Source organism: Pongo abelii, chromosome 1 (genome assembly GCF_028885655.2).
Source record: "Pongo abelii isolate AG06213 chromosome 1, NHGRI_mPonAbe1-v2.0_pri, whole genome shotgun sequence".
NCBI lineage: Eukaryota > Metazoa > Chordata > Mammalia > Primates > Hominidae > Pongo > Pongo abelii.
The window spans coordinates 22,325,672-22,343,521 of NC_071985.2; the positions used below are offsets into that span (position 1 = coordinate 22,325,672).

The 17,850-nt window shown below is 35.4% G+C and overlaps 1 protein-coding gene and 1 pseudogene across 15 annotated transcripts in view; both read left to right on the top strand.

Annotated features, from left to right (window-relative positions):
* Nucleotides 1-17,850, top strand: part of CDC42BPA (CDC42 binding protein kinase alpha) — a 331,875-nt gene that overhangs the window by 43,269 nt on the left and 270,756 nt on the right. For 6 of the 15 annotated variants that reach the window (XM_054519311.2, XM_054519266.2, XM_024248084.3 and 3 more), the window contains exon 2: nucleotides 16,819-16,910. The exons of 8 other annotated variants lie outside the window; for them this stretch is intronic. In XM_054519311.2, the coding sequence (XP_054375286.1) occupies nucleotides 16,819-16,910 (92 nt within the window). Of the gene's footprint in view, nucleotides 1-16,817; nucleotides 16,911-17,850 lie in introns of those variants that run through there. One more of the 15 variants, XM_054519300.2, reaches the window with a different exon arrangement.
* On the top strand, nucleotides 7,246-13,233 carry LOC129047713 (ubiquitin-like modifier-activating enzyme 5; annotated as a pseudogene).

Sequence of the window (17,850 nt, forward strand, 5' to 3'; positions counted from 1 at the left end):
TGCGCCACCATGCCTGGCTGATTTTTGTATTTTTGGTGGAGTTGGGGTTTCACCATGTTTGCCAGGCTGGTCTCGAACTCCTGATCTCACCTTAGGTGATCCGCCCACCTCGGCCTCTGGAAGTGCTGGGATTACAGGCATGAGCCAACGCGCCCAACCCCTCTTAGAAGTTTTTATCTCACTTATGTATAAAATACTTATCTTGCCAATACCTTTGAGTTAGTAAATAGTTTAGTCTCTGTAAATAAATGGAGAATTAGATAGGTTAAGTAACTTATTTAATGATGGAGCCAGGTTTTGCAGTCAAGTTTTTCTGACTCTGAAACCAGATCTCTCAATTACTTGATATACTTCATTAAAAAAAAATTATTCTGTTCATTATACTCTTGGTTTATGACTTTAAAAATATGTTTTAAAATCAACTTATTATTTATTTTTGAAATTACAGGGCCAGAAGCAGTAGCTCACATCTGTAATACTAGCTATTAGGGAGGCTGAGGCGGAGGGTCACTTGAGACCAGGAGTTTGACACCAGCCTGGGCAACATAGTGAGATCCCAGCTCTAAAATCAAAAACACCTTACACATTTGCCCAATTTTCTATTATAGTGTTCTTTTTTTTTCTTACTATATTGTAAGAGCTCCTTGAATTTTAGGGATAGCAACCCTCTGACCATCATAGATTACATATATTTCCCCCATTTGTACTTTTTCTTTTTAACTTAGAGTATTTTTAAAAATAAAACTTTAGTACATAATAAAACTGTATCTTTTATTTAGTTAAATCTTTTCCTTTAGGGTTTTTCTTTTGGCATTCTGATTAGAAAACTTCTTCCCCATCCAAAGAACATAAAAATATCCAATTCTGATATATCCGTGGTATATGTAGGTTATTTTTTAGATTGTCTATATTTGAACTGATAATTTTAGAACACACTTTAAGAGCAGTAGGGTAAGGACCTTAATATTTCTTTTTAAATGTTTTCTTGGCTGTTCGCCTACATTTATTCTTATAGGTGACCTTACAGTTATCTTTACATTCTCTTTCTTTTTCCAAAATCTAATTTGGAAGAACTTTTAAAAAGATAAACAAAGTGGCCAAACTTTGCTTTTCACTTTTGTCATATTTTAAACATATGAAATAGTTAAACATAATAGTGTTCTTAACAGCTGGATAGAAATACATTTACTTAATACCTATATTTATTTTTTCTTTCTTTGTAATTTATCTTCTAGGAAGCTATTATGTAAAATTTATGGTGAACCAGTTGTTGATTTATACATTATTAATGGTGTAATAACTGAGGATGCTTGAAAGAAGGCATGTAATGAGATTGTTGCCATGGGAAGATTGACTAGGTAACTACCCAGAATGTTTCCCATTTCTAGTACAATATCTGGTATTGAATAGATGCTCAGTAAAGAGTTAAATACATGAAGAGTTAAATGAATAATGAAGACTTTTTTTGGGTGAATTTACTAAGCTCTTAATTTCAGCCTTATTGATCAGAATCAGGGATACAAGTATATTCAGTAGTCTTATTTATAGGAGGCAAAGTAGATGAACTAGAATGCCAGTTAGGAATTTCTAATAAAGAATATATCTATTAGCCATCAGAGTCATTTGTATCATTCTCCCCACTGCTTTTTTTTTTTCTACAGGAAAAATTTTATCAGATGTTTGCTTGAAGAATGAAACTGGAATAAGGATAGCTACTTTAGTGAATTTAAGTTCTGATAGCATGATAGGAATGATGTGCCAAGTGGATTAATATTTTTGCCCAGTGTTTAACATATCCCTCTACTGTGCACAAAAGACTGCTACCTAAATTTCTCACTCACAGATTTTCTCTACTGATAATATCTGCCTCCTGGCCACGTACTTTCTTTAGCTGTGTCATTAGCTCACCATTAGATCTTGCTCTGATTTAGGCATAATTATTTAAAAGAAAATACACAAGTTGTACATGAGTATATGTTTATTTAAAAAACAGTATAATGAACATTTATTGAGCCATTTTATCACCAGATAGCACATTAAGTATTATATATTCTTATTTAATTAAAAACCCATTTTTAACCCATTGAGGGACTCAAACAGGTACTTACATGCCAGTGTTCATAGCACTGGCATGTAATAGCCACTCACAATAGCCAAAAAATGTAAACACCCCAAGTCTTCATTAACTTGTAGTTGGATAAAATGAATGTAGCATAAGCATACAATGGAGTATTATTTAGCCGTAAGAAGAATGAATTTCTGACACATGCTGTGCAACATCACTGAACCTTGAAAACATGCCTAGTGACATAAGCCAGACATACATGATTCTACTTATACTCAGTATATAGAATAGGCAAATTCCATAGAGACAGAATGTAGATTAGTGGTTACCAAGCATGGGATGTGGTGGTGGGTGGGGGAGGGGATGGGGAATTATTGCTTAATGTTTACAGAGTTCTGTGTGGGGTGATGGAAGTTTTAGAAATAGTGGTCCTAATGTTTGTACAACATTATGAATGTAACTAAAGCTACTGATGTACACTTAACAATAGTTAAAATGGCATATTTTATGTTATATATTTTTTCCACAAAATAAAATTCAAACAACTCATGACTTAGGTTCTACTATTATCACCATTTTACAAGTGAGGTTTAGAAGAAATAAGTAACTAGTATGAGTTCATGTAGCTAAGTGACAAGCATCTAGACTTGAACTCAGGTTTGTCTGACCCCAGATGCCATATTTTTAATCAGGTGGTTCTCTGCTTTCAGAAATAAAAGTGGAGGTGCTGCCTTTCCTATTCCTTATTTCCATTCTTTTGCACAGAAATTACTTCCTGATTCTTTGCTTGTTTGACATGTATCCTTTTAGACCCTCTTCCTATGCATTTACTTAAGTATTTATGTACATAAACAAATGTGTACAACTTTTTCATTAATTTACATACACAGCATAATTAACATATTGTTTATGTGACTGCTTTTTTCATTTAACAGTATGCATTAGAGATGTTTGTATTAATTCATGTAGGTCTACTTCATTTTATTTGCTGCATATGTTTCATGGTATGGATATATGTGGGTATAGTGTTTCGTGGCATGGATATCCCGTAATTTATATACCATTTCGGTATTTCCTAGGTAGTTTCTAGTTTTTCATTCTAACATACAGTATTTCAGGGCTTATACATATGCTCAGAAGTGGAGTTTTTGGGCAAAAGGAATGTACATTTAAAATATTTAGTTACTGCAATATAATATTTCTTCTCCCTCAAAGGATACCAGTTTAAACTTCTAACATTGGGATATGAGAGTCCTTGTTTCCTAGGAACAGAATATTATCAGTCTTTTTTGCCTATCCCGTGGTCAATAATTGATACTTGTTACATTAGTATAAAAATCTCTGATTTACTTCCAGATGTTAGACATTTTCCATATGGTTTTCTTTTTTTTTGAATTGCCAATGCCTATTTTTCTAATATTAATATTTCTCTTAGTGATTTGTAAAATCTGTATGTTCTATGTGTTAATTTTTTGTTATGTAAATATTTGCTACAAATACATTTTTCCAATGTTGTTTTATTTTTCTTAAACTTTGTTCATGTTATCTTTTACCTTACAGGAGACTTAAGTTTTTATATAGATAAATCTTCTTTTTATTATTAATACTTCTGGCTATAAGGCTTTGTGTTGCTAAAACAGCTTTTTCCATTTCAATGTTATGTGAATATGTTCTATTATATTTTCCTGGTATTACTATAGATTTTTAAAAATTGTTTCTCTAATTATGGCATTATTTTTTGAGTTGTGTGAGCTATGGATTAAAGTTTTTTTCCAAATAGTTCATCTTTCTCCCACTCATTTAAAATACCTATATCTGAGCCCATTTCTGCTTCATTGTTCTATTGGTTCAGTGGTCAGCAGACTGACACACAAGACAAATCTGGCTTACTGCCTTGTTTTTGTAAATACAGATTTATTGGAACATAGCCCCACCTATTTGTTTACATACTGTTTTTGTTTTGATTATACAAGGGCTGAGTTGAATAGTTGTCACAGAGACTAAAGAGCTCACAAAGCCTAAAATATTTACTGTGGCCTCTACAGAAAAAGTTTGCCAACCCCTGAATTAGTCTCTTTTCTAATACCAGACTTTTTTTAAAATAAAAATATAAATATGGGCTGAGCCCAGTGGCTCATGCCTGTAATCCCAGCACTTTGGGAGGCCAAGGTAGATGGATTGCTTGAGCCCAGGAGTTTGAGACCAGCCTGGGCAACATGGCAAAACCCTGTCTCTACAAAAAATACAAAAATGCCAGGAGTAAGTGGCATGTACCTGTAGTCCCAGCTACTTGGGAGGCTGAGGTATGAGGATTGTTTCAGCCCAGGAGGTTGAGGCTGCAGTGAACCGGGATCACGCCAGTACACTCCAGCCTGAATGACAGAGCAAGACCCTGTCTTTAAAAAAAAAGTGTATATATATACACACTATATATATACACACACACACACACACATATATATACACACATATATATACACATATATATACACACATATATATACACACTATGTATACACATATATATACAGTATATACAGAAAAAAGTATACATATATACATACACATACAAAATACACATATAAATGTGTATTAATGGGTATGTCTGTCTCTTTCCCCATATCACACTATTTTATTCTATTTTATGTATATACACCCTGGTGGGGGGGTGTGTCTTTTCCTACCAGATATCAAAACTAATAAATTATAGTAAAAATAGAGCCTGGTATTGGAAAAGAAACCGACTAAAACAGAATTGGCAAACTTTTTCTGTAAAGGCTACAATAAATACTTTTGGTTTTGTGAGCTGCAGCGTCTCTGTGCCAGCTATTCAACTCAGCTCTTATGTTGTGAAAGCAAACAAAAACAATACATAAACAAATGGATGGGGCTATGTTCCAATAAAAACACCTGTGTTTTAAACATTTTTCATGATTATTCTGCATTTCCTTTTGCACCTGACCTTCAGAAATAGTTGTTAACTTCAATCAGATACCACATTAGGCTTTCTTTTAAGGCAAACTTAAAAAAAAATGTAACTTTTCAGAGATTACATTTTATCTACAATTTTGCCATTTTAAAATACTTGATTAAGTAACGGTACTAGCTCCAGTGCCTGGGACATGGTAGGTGTGCAATAAATACATGCTACTAGTATGAATGGTCCAAGATTCTTTCTGCCATGTCTTTTGTCTGGTGATACGGTTTGGCTCTGTGTCCCCACCCAAATCTCATTTCAAATTGTTACCCCCTCGTGTTGAGGGAGGGACCTGGTGGGAGGTGATTGGATCATGGAGCCAAATTTCCCCCATGCTGTTCTTGTGATAGTGAGGGAGTTCTCACAAGATCTGATGGTTTTAAAAGTGGCATTGCCCTTGCTTGCTCTCCTACTGCCTTGTGAAGAAGGTGCTTGCTTCCCTTTCACCTTCTGCCATGATTGTAAGTTTTCTGAAGCCTCCCCAGCCATGTGGAACTGTAAGTCAATTAAACCTCTTTCATTTATAAATTACCCAGTCTCAGGTAGTACCTTTATAGAAGTGTGAAAACAGACTAATACACCTGGAAAATCACCTGTATGATAGGTATAGATATTCATTAGCAGGCATCTATCACCTTTTACCTGATAACATCTATGTGAGTTGCATACATGACATGATATAGATTAGGTTGTACATTTTTTAAATGCCTAAGGGCCAGCAAACATTCCTAAAACATTAAAATATCATAATACTATTCCTTCCCCTCTCACAGGTCTTCTAGTAGATGATCTTATCTAAGCTTTAAGAGATCATTGGATTCCTAAAGTGATTTTATTTTGTAGAATTATGTATTCTGTTATGTATTTTAGTAACAGATTAGAACTAAATTGGATATAGTAGGAATTTCATTCATAAATTATCATTCAACACTAAATACAAATTCTTGGCTGAAGGAGCTTATATAAACAAAATCTATTTTGTTATAAAAATGCATAACTTAAGCACTTTCTTAGTAGGACCAAACTTTTTGTGATATATTAGAGTGACTAACTTTTCTTTCCTAATCTTGTAATATCCTTCTATAGACATTTAAAGTTTTACTTCTTTATGCCTTCCCCAACAACTTTAAACCAACATTTTCCTGCTTTTTCTGATCTCATGCTAAAGACTGTATGCTAGATGGTCTGGTTGTAAATCCCAGTTCCTTCATTTATTTGAGTATTTAAGGGCCAACAAAATTGGCAGAAATTAGTTTAAAAACGTAAATAAATGGACTATTTAGGTCACATAACTTGAATTATTTTGTTTTCTCATTTAAAATGAAGCTAGTAATGCTACCTATCTTCATAGTTTGTTGTATGTCTTGGACAAGTTGGTATGCAAAACATAAAATGTCAGGCTTGTTAAATGGAGTTAATCTGAAGATTATGAGTCCTATTCTGATAGCCTAATTGAGAAAAAGTGCCACAAACGTGTAGTTTCAATTTACAGATGCAGAGATAAGTTATAGACTAGTGATAAACTTGGCAAAATGTCCAGGTAAGATTATCTTTCACTGGATAGAATTATATTTTGACTTCATGCTTAATATTTTTAAAGAGCATTTGCTTGGCCATAACAGAATACAACTAACGGTGATCGAAAACACAAGAACATTTGTTACTAAATAAGAAGTCTTGAGGCAGGCAATCCCAGGGTTGGTTTTCTGGCTCAGCAGTGTCAGTGTTAGATTGCCAGGTCTCTGAAACTCTTCTGTTTTTCCTTTCGTGGTTGCAAGACAGCTCCTAAAAGAGCATATCATTGTAGTAAAATATAGAGTAGAGAGAGAGCATTCGAGAAAGGGCTTTCTCCTTGTTCTTCTTACTCATTAGGGAAAAGACCCTAGAAGCTCTCAGGCCCTTTTATTACTGGTCAAAATAATATAAAGCAAGTTTCATACAGATGCCTGACCAAACAATGGAAAAGGAGAAAGGGCTTATACCAATTATACTGGCATATACCAATTATAATTCATCATCTGGGGTAAAACAAATTGCCACTACCCAGAAACAGGGTCTGTCAATGAGGAAGAAGGGAAGATTAGTTGTTAGGTAACTAGGCAGTCTGCCACATACGATATTCATTTGTTTAAGTGACTTACAAAGTAACAAGGTTTAAAATAGTGAACAAAGAGGACTTTGTTAATTCAGGGATTAACCCTGAATTCTTGAGTTTTTTTTCTTTCTCTGTTTAAGGGATACCATTTTTGTTGGGATATTATTAGGCATTTTCTTATCTCCTGAATGCTTGTAAGTGTCAGAGTTCAAAGGAGGACCTTCTTTGGACCGTCAGTTTTTAAAAATACATTCCTTAGAAGAAAAACATTCACTTAAAAATGTTTTATTTTTACAATTATGTATTAGAATTCCTAGTTTCAGAGAGAAGGAGAAACTAGGGTCTAGAGGATAATATACCCAAGTTCAAATAGATGGGAGGTTCTAATTGTGATATCAGTTAATAATTTTTGAATCTTTTTTTTTTTTTTTTTTTTTACGATGGAGTCTCGCTCTGTCATTGCCAGGCTGGAGTGCGGTGGTGTCATCTCGGCTCACTGCAACCTTCACCTCCCGGATTCAAGCAATACTCCTGCCTCAGCCTCCCGAGGAGCTGGGATTACAGGTGCATGCCACAATTCTGCCCACCTTGGCCTCCCAGAGTGCTGGGATTACAGGCATGAGCCACCGTGCCTGGCCTAATTTTTGAAACTTTTTTATGTCCCATTTACTGTACTTACTACTTTTCATAAATTGTTTTATTAAATCCTCATGACCCTGTGAGGTTTATGAGGTATAGGTACCTATACAGGTAGGGAAACGAAGCCTTTTGTGTTTAAATAACTTCTCAAGGTCTCACAGCTACTAAGCGGCAATCAAACTAACACCTCAGGGTTGATAGATGCCAAAGTGTGTACTTGTAGCATGCTTTGGTGTTTGTGCAGCCAGTCTTCCTACCACTGTGGATGTGGTTGCTGGGATCTTAGTACACAACATGTTAAAGTTTCTGTTAAATTTTGGTACTGTTAGTTTTACCTTGGATACAATACAGTGCAGGATTTTTTTCCTACTACGTCCATGAAGCCAAATCCTCGTGTGATGACAGAAATTGCAGAAAGAATACAAGAAAAAGGTAGCAGCACTGCCCAAATGAGGTTATACAAGAAGAGGAAGAGATAATCCCTGAATATACCGAGTGGGGTATTGAACTGGTATCTGAGGTTTCAGATGAGGAACTGAAAAATTCTTCAGGTCCATTTCTAGACTTACCTGAAGGAATTACAGTGGCATACACAATTCCAAAAAAGCAAGAAGATTCTGTCACTGAGGTAACAGTGGAAGATTCTGTAAAGCTTGGAAGACCTCATGGCCAAGATGAAGAATATGTAGATAACGGACTGGCATATATTTTATTTCTCATGTTAAAGCCTCTTCCCTTGAAATTAAAAAATTTTAAAAACTGATAAAACTTAGGGCAACATTAATTATTGTATACTCTTAACTGAATTGTTATATTTTTTGAAAATCCTGTGACTTGCTTGTTTCTCTCCACTCCAACTAAATCATTAACTCACCTAAAAGGTATGTTTCATTCTAGTAAGAAAACCTCAAAGGATATTGTAGGATATAAATCTTATTTGAAAACATAGCCATTGAAATGTTTTGGCCTTTTGGAGTTGGGGAATGACAAATCTGATCCTGGAATCTTGAATCATTGTTACTGACTTCATGGTATTTTTCAGATTGTATTATTCTCTTGAGTTCTTGAGGGTACTAATCTTCCCATTTGTTTTGATTGCCAACTTTCCGCATTTTGGTGTTCTATTTCCTCATTTAGTTTATTTTTTTTTTTAATTGTGAGCTCACTTTTGACTGAGGTAGATTTTTCTGAGATTAGTTCTATTCCCTCTGAATGCTTTTGCTTCTGTGGGATAGGAACTAGATTTAATATTAATTTCTTGGCAAAGGATTTCTTTACCACATGGGCAGTATGGATTCAGACTCCAAACCCTCATGTTTTCCTCTTATGCTGCCCCCCACCAACACCCTAGGTTGCTTCACTGGACAAGAATCAGAATTTTTATTATTCCCTGACATGGAGAAAGGGTCCTGGTTTTAATGAGAGGTAATCATTCCAGTCCTCTACCTCTGTTAAGCCACCAGCGATATCTTCATTCCTTGTGGATCCACCTGTTAGGGCCTGTGTCCAGGACTTTTGCTTTTGCAGCATCCATTCCGTGTTTAAAGTTTTGATTATTTTTTCTTTATTTCTAATTCTTGGGGATTTCTCTTCCTTTCTTCTCTCCTTCATTAGTTTGATTGTGTATTTAAAATTTCTCATGGTTGTCTGTTTTATTCAGCATTTCTATGTGTATTTGTGTATGTGTGGGTCTGTGTTACTGCTACTGTGTTGTCAAGCCCATATATGCACAAGGACTATTTTGAAACTTTGTTTAATAATAACTCAGGCTAGGTGCGGTGGCTCAGGCCTGTAACCCCAGCACTTTGGGAGGCCAAGGCAGGCAGATCACCTGAGGTCAGGAGTTCAAGACCAGCCTGGCCAACATGGTGAAACCCCGTCTCTACTAAAAATACAAAAATTAGCTGGGCATGGTGGCACGCACCTGTAATTATAGCTACTTAAGAGGCTGAGGCATGAGAATTGCTTGAATCTTGGAGGCGGAGGTTGCAGTGAGCTGAGATCACACCATTGCACTCCAGCGTAGGCAACAGAGCGAGACTCTGTCTCAAAAAAAAAAAAAAAAAGAAAAACTCAATTATTCTGTTAAAAAATTTTAATATGAAAGATACTGGTGCTTAAAGGTGAATAATACTTTTTTTTAACCTTAATGTGTCTGTAATTGTAAAAAGTCTCAGAAATATACCACCTGTAACTTTGTTGTTTGTATATTTTAACTCGTTAATGTATAGTCACAGTATTACAGAATTTAGACACAGAGCCTGGCATAATTGATAACAATTTTAACACGGCTTTATTAACTACTCTTTTCCCATTCTTCCCTATTCTCTTCTAGTCTCCCTTTTGCATGGATTATTCTCTTTCCCTGCCCTACTGTTGGTTCCAGATTCTTACGTTATTCCATCGCAGATAAGGGAGAGGAAGAATGGTAGACTGGAAACCCACTGGAGAAATTCGAGAAGAAAGAGAAGGAGGAAACTAATGGGTGAAGGGAAGGTTAAAATCTCTTGCTCCATCACTCTGTTCTCTTCCAGGCCTTATCTTACTCCTTCAGACTCTGTCTTTATTTCTCATCTTTTCTTCTCACTTATGCCTCTGCCTTTCCACTCTCTCTTTCTATTGGACACTTTCTTTCTTACACCATGGTAGCTATCACTAGTAGCTTGCAATCTATGTTCCTACCACCTGGCCAGTAGTTGTAGGGAGGAAGGAGGTTGGATGGGAGAATTGAAGGAGACTCTGTTGTTGGATCTTGGGCTACACAAAGTAGGGATAAAGATGTACCTTGCAAGGTATACCAGGCATTTTGTATTGGAACTTTGAGTTCTTTTTCTTTTAGAATTATTCATTTATCTGTTCATTAAACAGTATACAATGAACCCCAGGCAGTGTTTTAGGAACTCACATAAAAACATACTTTGTTCGTTTCAGTTTCAGAGATCTTTTTTATTTAACTTAGAATTATTTCACTTTTGAATCTCTTTAATTTCAGCATCTGTGTTTATTTCAAACCTTTTAGGAATAAAGAGGCAACTTGTTATATTGGAAAGGCTTTTGGAGCCTGATAGATCTGAGTTTTAATCCTGTCTTTGCCACTTACTAGGTATGTAATATTCAGGAATTTATATTATCTTTCTAAACCTTTTTTTTTTTTTTTTCTGTAAAATGGGAAGTTCTTGGTATGGTACTTGGCTTAGATGGCTCCCAATAAAATAATGCCTGCTACGATCATTATTATCACACAGAAAGTTTGTCCTTAGTACCAAATCAGTTTGTTTTTTTTTTTTTTTTTTGCCAAGAAGTACTTTTAAAAAGAGTACATTAAGACAATGATTAAAGGATTCTATTTTATTTATTTTTATGTCACATTCTTGAAGTTTGGACAAGTTGTCATAATTTACATAAAACTATTACTTCTAAGCTATTACTTCTAAGTTGGTGTGTCCTTCTCTGAGCTAGCTGTGTCATAGTAGTACTGTGACTTACTAGTCAAGTTTAGGCTGGCAAGTCACATACTATGTTTAGGCCTTATAATATTAATGAGGGTTAATAATATGTACCTTATGGATTTTATAACTAAATTATGTATTAGTTTGGAAGCTGATTAACTGTGTCTAGTTGTGAGCTGAAAACCAAGTATTTAGCGTAAGATTCAGGGTTGTTCGGGGAATACAAGGCACGGATGCAATCAAATGTCAGGAATCGCCAGAACACCGGGAATAAGGAAGCTATCGGAAAACTTCCTTTACTCATTGTCTTTGCCTTTCTCTATGCATCTGCTTTGTTTTTCTCTTTCATTATGTGGAACTAATTTTCTCTTTTGCTTGTAGCGTCATAGTAGGATGTTTGCCTCAACACTTGCTGAGTTTGTATTTTAATTCTTGTAATCATCTGCAGAGACTGACTCTTGAGTTAGGTTTTAAATTACTTGTCCCCCAGCTTAGGTCAGGTTTCCATATTGGTTCAGTTAACACTGGACAGTTAAATGGGGCCTCACAATATGCACTTGGCCCACCCCTGAGAACTGAGGGGGAGATTTTCAGAAAAAAGGGAGGGAGGCGGCGTGGCAGATACCTCAGAAAGTGTGTGCCACAAGTGAAGTCATTTAAGTATACAGCACTGAAGAAAGTCAAGGTATTGTTATCATTAGATGATGTAGTACTTTGCGAAATATCACTAATAGCATCTATTCAGAATAGCATGTCATTTATCTACCAGTGCAACAGATCTGATTAGTCCCTTATATGTCCTTGATTTTTGTCAAGGGCAGTAGTGTAGTGATTATTATATCTTTTTCAATTGTTGTAATGAATATAAAGTCTTCTGCAATTTGTCTTTTATATTCAAAATTATTTTAATCATACAGCATGCTTGAAATGAACTTTTTGGTGGATATAATTTTTAAGAACATATCTTTGTATGAAAGCACTGTTGTTAAATATTGCTAATGAACTTTTTTCGGGAATAAGTTGAACGTGTAACTTTTTTTCAAATGCAGCATAGAAATAAGAAATATTCAAGTAATTGATACATGATTCTTTTGGTTCTATCATTGAATTTCTGAACTCTCAGCTATAACTTGTTAAGGCATCTTTTAAATTATCCCAGACATTATGAATGGAGTGCTCAGTAATGATTCATATAACCCTTAGCTTTGTTTTGATTCATTTTCCTTGTACTACTTAGGGTATCATCATATGACAAGATAACTATATACCCCTGTATAGACGCTTAATATTGTTAATATTTATTGTTCTGTGTTCGTATTTACCCCAAATTAGAATAGTCAGTTGGTATAATTTACCTGAAGTGTCAGCTCTGCAGCACACTTTTTCTGAATTTCTGATTTAGTCTGGGTGGGGGAACTAGGTTTTGGTTTAAGGATACCTTTGTTTTGTGATTTTGTGATACAGTAGAAATCAAAGCTGCTTTTAAGTATAGAAGGCTGGTGTTACAATTATTTGGGGGGATAGTCAGGCTCCCATTTTTAGTTCTTTTTTTTTTTTTTTTTCCAGACAGGGTTTCACTCTGTTGCCCAGGCTGGAGTGTAGTGGCACCATCTAGGCTTACTGCAGCCTTCACCTCCTGGGCTAAAGTGGCCCTCCCACTTCAGTCTCCTGAGTAGCTGGGACTGCAGGCATGAGCCACCGTGTCCGGCCAATTTTTATATTTGTATTTTTGTAGAGACAGGGTTTTGCCATGTTGCCCAGGCTGGTCTTGAACTCCTGGACTCAAGCAGTCCGTCTGCTTTGGCCTCCCAAAGTATTTGGGATACAGGCGCGAGCCACCACACCTGGCCCCATTTTTAGTTCTAATAGGCCTATATGTATTAACCACCTTGTCAAACTTGTGTGTAATTTTTTTGAAAAAGGTTTCACCCACCTTGTCAAACTTGTGTGTAATTTTTAAAAAAAAAGGTTTCTTCCTTTTTTTTTTTTGAGACAGAGTCTCACTCTATCGCCCAGGCTGGAGTGCAGTGGCATAATCTTGGCTCACTGCAACCTCCTCCTCCCGTGTTCTAGTGATTCTCTTGCCTCAGCCTCCCAAGTAGCTGGGATTACAGGCACGCACTACCACGCTCATTTAATTTTTGTATTTTTAGTAGAGACAGGGTTTCACCGTGTTGACCAGGCTGGTCTCGAACTCCTGACCTCAGGTGATTCACCCACCTTGGCTTCCTACAGTGCTGGGATTACAGGCGTGAGCCACTGTGCCCAGCATCTTCCTATTTTGTTTTAAAACAGCTTTACTGACATGATTGACATACCAAACAATTCACCTGTTTGAAGTATACAATTCAGTGGTTTTGATATCTTACTAATTTTTAAAAATTGTAAAATACATATAACAAAATTTGCCATTTTGACCACTTTAACGTGTACAATTCAGTAGCATTAAATTATATTTATAATGTTATGTAACAACCATCACGTAGCTGTCTCTAAAACTTTTTCATTATCCATAGAGAAAATTCTGTAACCATTAAGCCTTAACTTTTTGTTCTCCTGTCCCCCAGGCCTTAGTAACCTTTAATCTACTTTCTGTCTCTGTGAATTTGCCTATTCTAGATATTTCATGTAAGTGAAATAATATATTTGCCTTTTAATGCCTGTCTTATTTTACTTAGCATGTTTTCAAGATTCATCCACATTATAGCATGTATCAGACCTTAACTTCATTTTAAAGCTGCTTAACATACTGGTGTGTGTGTGTATATATATATATTTATATATATATTTATATATAATTGTATATAAATATATATATTGATATCACATTTTGCTTATCTGTTCATCTCTTGATGGATATTTGGATAATTTCCACCTTTTGGCTACTGTGAATAATGCTGTCATGAACATCATTGTACAGATACCTGTTTGAATCTCTTCTTTTGATTCTCTTGGGTACATAGGAATGGAATTGCTGGGTTATGTTGGTAAATCTATGTTTAGCTTTTTGAGGAACTACCCAACTGTTTTACAAAGCAGCTGTAACATTTTATATCCCCTCTAGCAATGTATGAGGGTTCCAGTTTCTTCACATCCTCTTCACTCGTTATTTTCTGTTTTATTTAATTAATTAAAAAAATTCAGCTATTCTAGAGGTTGTGAAGTGGTATCTCATGGTTTTGGTTTTCATTTCCTTAATGATTAGTGATGTTGAGTATCTTTTCATATGTGTATTGGCCATTTTTATATATCTTCATATATATATTATTTTGCTTTAAGTTCTGGGATACATGTGCAGAACATGCAGGTTTGTTACATAGGTATACATGTGCCATGGTGGTTTGCTACACCTATCAATCTGTCATCTGTGTTTTAAGCCCTGTGTGCATTAGTTATTTATCTAATGCTTTCCCTCCCCTTGGCCCCCACCCCGACAGGCCCCAGTGTGTGATGTTCCCCTCCCTGTGTCCATGTGTTCTCATTGTTCATCTCCCACTTATGAGTGAGAACATGTGGTATTTGGTTTTCTGTTCCTGTGTTAGTTTGTTGAGAATGATGGCTTCCAGCTTCTTCCATGTCCCTGCAAAGGACATGAACTCATTCTTTTTTCATTTTGATTTATCTTCTTTGGAGAAATGTTTATTAAAACTTTTGCCCATTTTTGAATTGGGGTTTTTTGTTGTTGACTTGTAGGAGTTCTTTATATATTCTGGTATTAATTCCTTAGTAGATACATGATTTGCAAATACTTTTCCCATTCTATGGGTTGTCTTTTCTCTCTCTCCGTATGAATTTCAGGATGAGTTTTTCTATTTCTGTAATGCCATTATAATTTTGATAGGGATTGCTTTGAATCTTTGGATTGCTTTGGGTAATATTGTCATATTAACAATATTAAGTCTTCTTCCAATCTAGAATACTGGATGTCTTTTCATTTATTTAAGTCTTCTTTAATTTTTATCAGCAATATTTTGTAGTTTCCAATGTACAAGTCTTTCACCTCGTTGGTTAAATTTATCCTTAAGTACTTTATTCTTTTGGATGCTGTTGCAAATGGAATTTTATTATTATTAATTCTTTTATTATTGCTTTTTAAGAGACAGGATCTTGCTATTTTGCCCAGGCTGGAGTGCAGTGGTATGATCATGACTCATTGCAGCCTCGAATACCTGGGCTCAAGTTATCCTCCTGCCTTAGCCTCCTGAGTAGCTAAGGACTACAGGCATGTGCCACCACGTTCAGCTAATTTTTTTCTCTTTCTCTTCTCTGTTGTGTGAATTCCAGATAGAAATCCTCTCTCTCTTTCCTTTCGTTACAAAACATAAATACAGAAATCTCTAGTGGACTTGACTAAGCAGTGCGAAATACCTGTTTTCGAAGCTAGTTAGGGCTAAATGCATACTTTTAGATCAAAGCAAACTGTATGACCTATCTGTTTCACTCTCCTAATGCTCAAATACGTATCTTTGATCTTATCACACTCTGGCTCCATGGAAGGAAGAGAGAAGACAGCTACACCCATGTATTCTGATCCTTTAATCATATCAATTCCTTTTTGTGTTAGAATAAAGAGGGACCTGAGGAGAGGAAAGGAGGCATGTCTAAACTTCTCTTAGAGGCAGCAGAATATGTAATTGCTGTAATCATTAAAAATCTTTAGTTTACCAGTTAAAAATATTAATAAGATTACATCTAAATTCCTTTAATGAAATTCAAAGCCTTTTCCATTTTCTAGCTCTTATTTCTTTGCATTTCTTCTCACAATTCTTTACCATGGATTATTTACCATTAACACCCCAAATTCACTTCCTCGCCTCTCTTCATTTGCTTATATTGTTCCCTCTTGCCTGGAGTATCTACATTGTCAAACCCCGGCAAAGGAGCAAGATTCTATTTAGTCCTCAAGGTTCAATTTATCTGTTATCTCCTTTGTGTGAAGCATTAGTATCCACATAATTAGTATTCTATTCTCACTAATTCTGAAGCACTTAAAACTTTATCACATTATTAAATTTTGTGTCTAAATATATGCATACTTGTCTTTCTTGAATGAAGACTAAGAGTTTCTTGAAGGAAAGTATCATATCATAATCAAATTTTTAAAAACTCCAGTCATTTCACCATTCTTTGTATACTGTAGACGTTTGCTAAAGCATTTTAAAAGAACAAATGAATGAGTGTGAAAGAAACGTGAGTTTACTTGGTGGGAATTGCTGAAGAGCTCTCTGGTGCCATGAAATCTGCTTTTATTTTTTATACCTTTGTGTTAAAATATATATTTAATGCTGATAGAATGTTAAAACTGGTCTCATTTTTACATCCCCCTTGCTTTGCATTCTTTCATATGTTATTTGGAGTTTAAACATATATTTCTCACCAAAAATGTAATTTATATGTAAGAAATAAAAGAAAATATATTGTTTTCTTAGGGAAATTAAATCTGTTTATTCTCATATAGTTTGGGATTTTTAAATATTTTGACAATTCTTAAATCATAATTTGAATTTTTTTGTAATTAAGAAACACCATAATTTATATCTAATTTGCATCACATTTTATTAAGAAAATAATTGATATTGCTCTTTCATTTCAGCTAAACCATTTACTTCTAAAGTGAAACAAATGCGATTACATAGAGAAGACTTTGAAATATTAAAGGTGATTGGTCGAGGAGCTTTTGGGGAGGTAAGAGATTAAGATTTGATAGAAGGTCTTCTAATTGTTTTTGGAAGCTGTTGAACACAGTTGTGAGAGAATTTAACAAGTATTACTTGTTACTTGTTAAACAATATTTGTTAAGTTGTGATTGATGAGATTGTGCTGTTGTGATTGATATAATAACTCAGAAAATAAAGTGTTGAATGAAATATTTCTACTTGGAATTTTTTCTAAGATAGTTCATGTTTTCACATGTACTTCGTATGTCAATGTAAATATGAGTGTGTTTCTAGACTCTTCTTTTTTTCTGTTGGTCTGTCTTATTCTAGTTTATAAGGAATCTTGATACCTGGTAGTGTATATACTCTGACTTCCTTTTTCTCCCCCTCTCCCATGTCTCCTCCCCTGATATTTTCATAGTATTTTATTTTATGTATGTATGTATGTATTTATTTATTTTTGAGATGGAGTCTCCCTCTGTTGCCCAGGCTGGAGTGCAGTGGCATGATCTCGGCTCACTACAGCCTCCACCTCCCGGGTTCAAGTGATTCTCCTGCTTCAGCCTCCCGAGTAGCTGGGATTACAGGCGTCCGCCATCAGGCCCAGCTAATTTTTGTATTTTTAGTCAAGTTGGGGTTTCGCCGTGTTGGTTAGGCGGGTCTCGAATTCCTGACCTCAAGTGATCTGCCCACCTTGACCTCCTAAAGGATATTTTCATAGTATTTTAGAATCAGTTTTTCAATTTCGACTCACTCGTGAAGATAGACATGCACGCGCGCACACTCTCTCTCTCTCTCGCTCTCTTTCTCTCTCTCTCTCCCCCTCTTCTCTCTCTCCTCTCTCTTCTGTTGTCTCCTCTCTCTCTCTCTCTCTTTTTTTCCAGGAATTTGGGTAAAGTTTATATTGAAACTGGAGATCAGTTTGCAGATAATTGGCATCTTAACAATACTACTGAGTCAGCTAATCC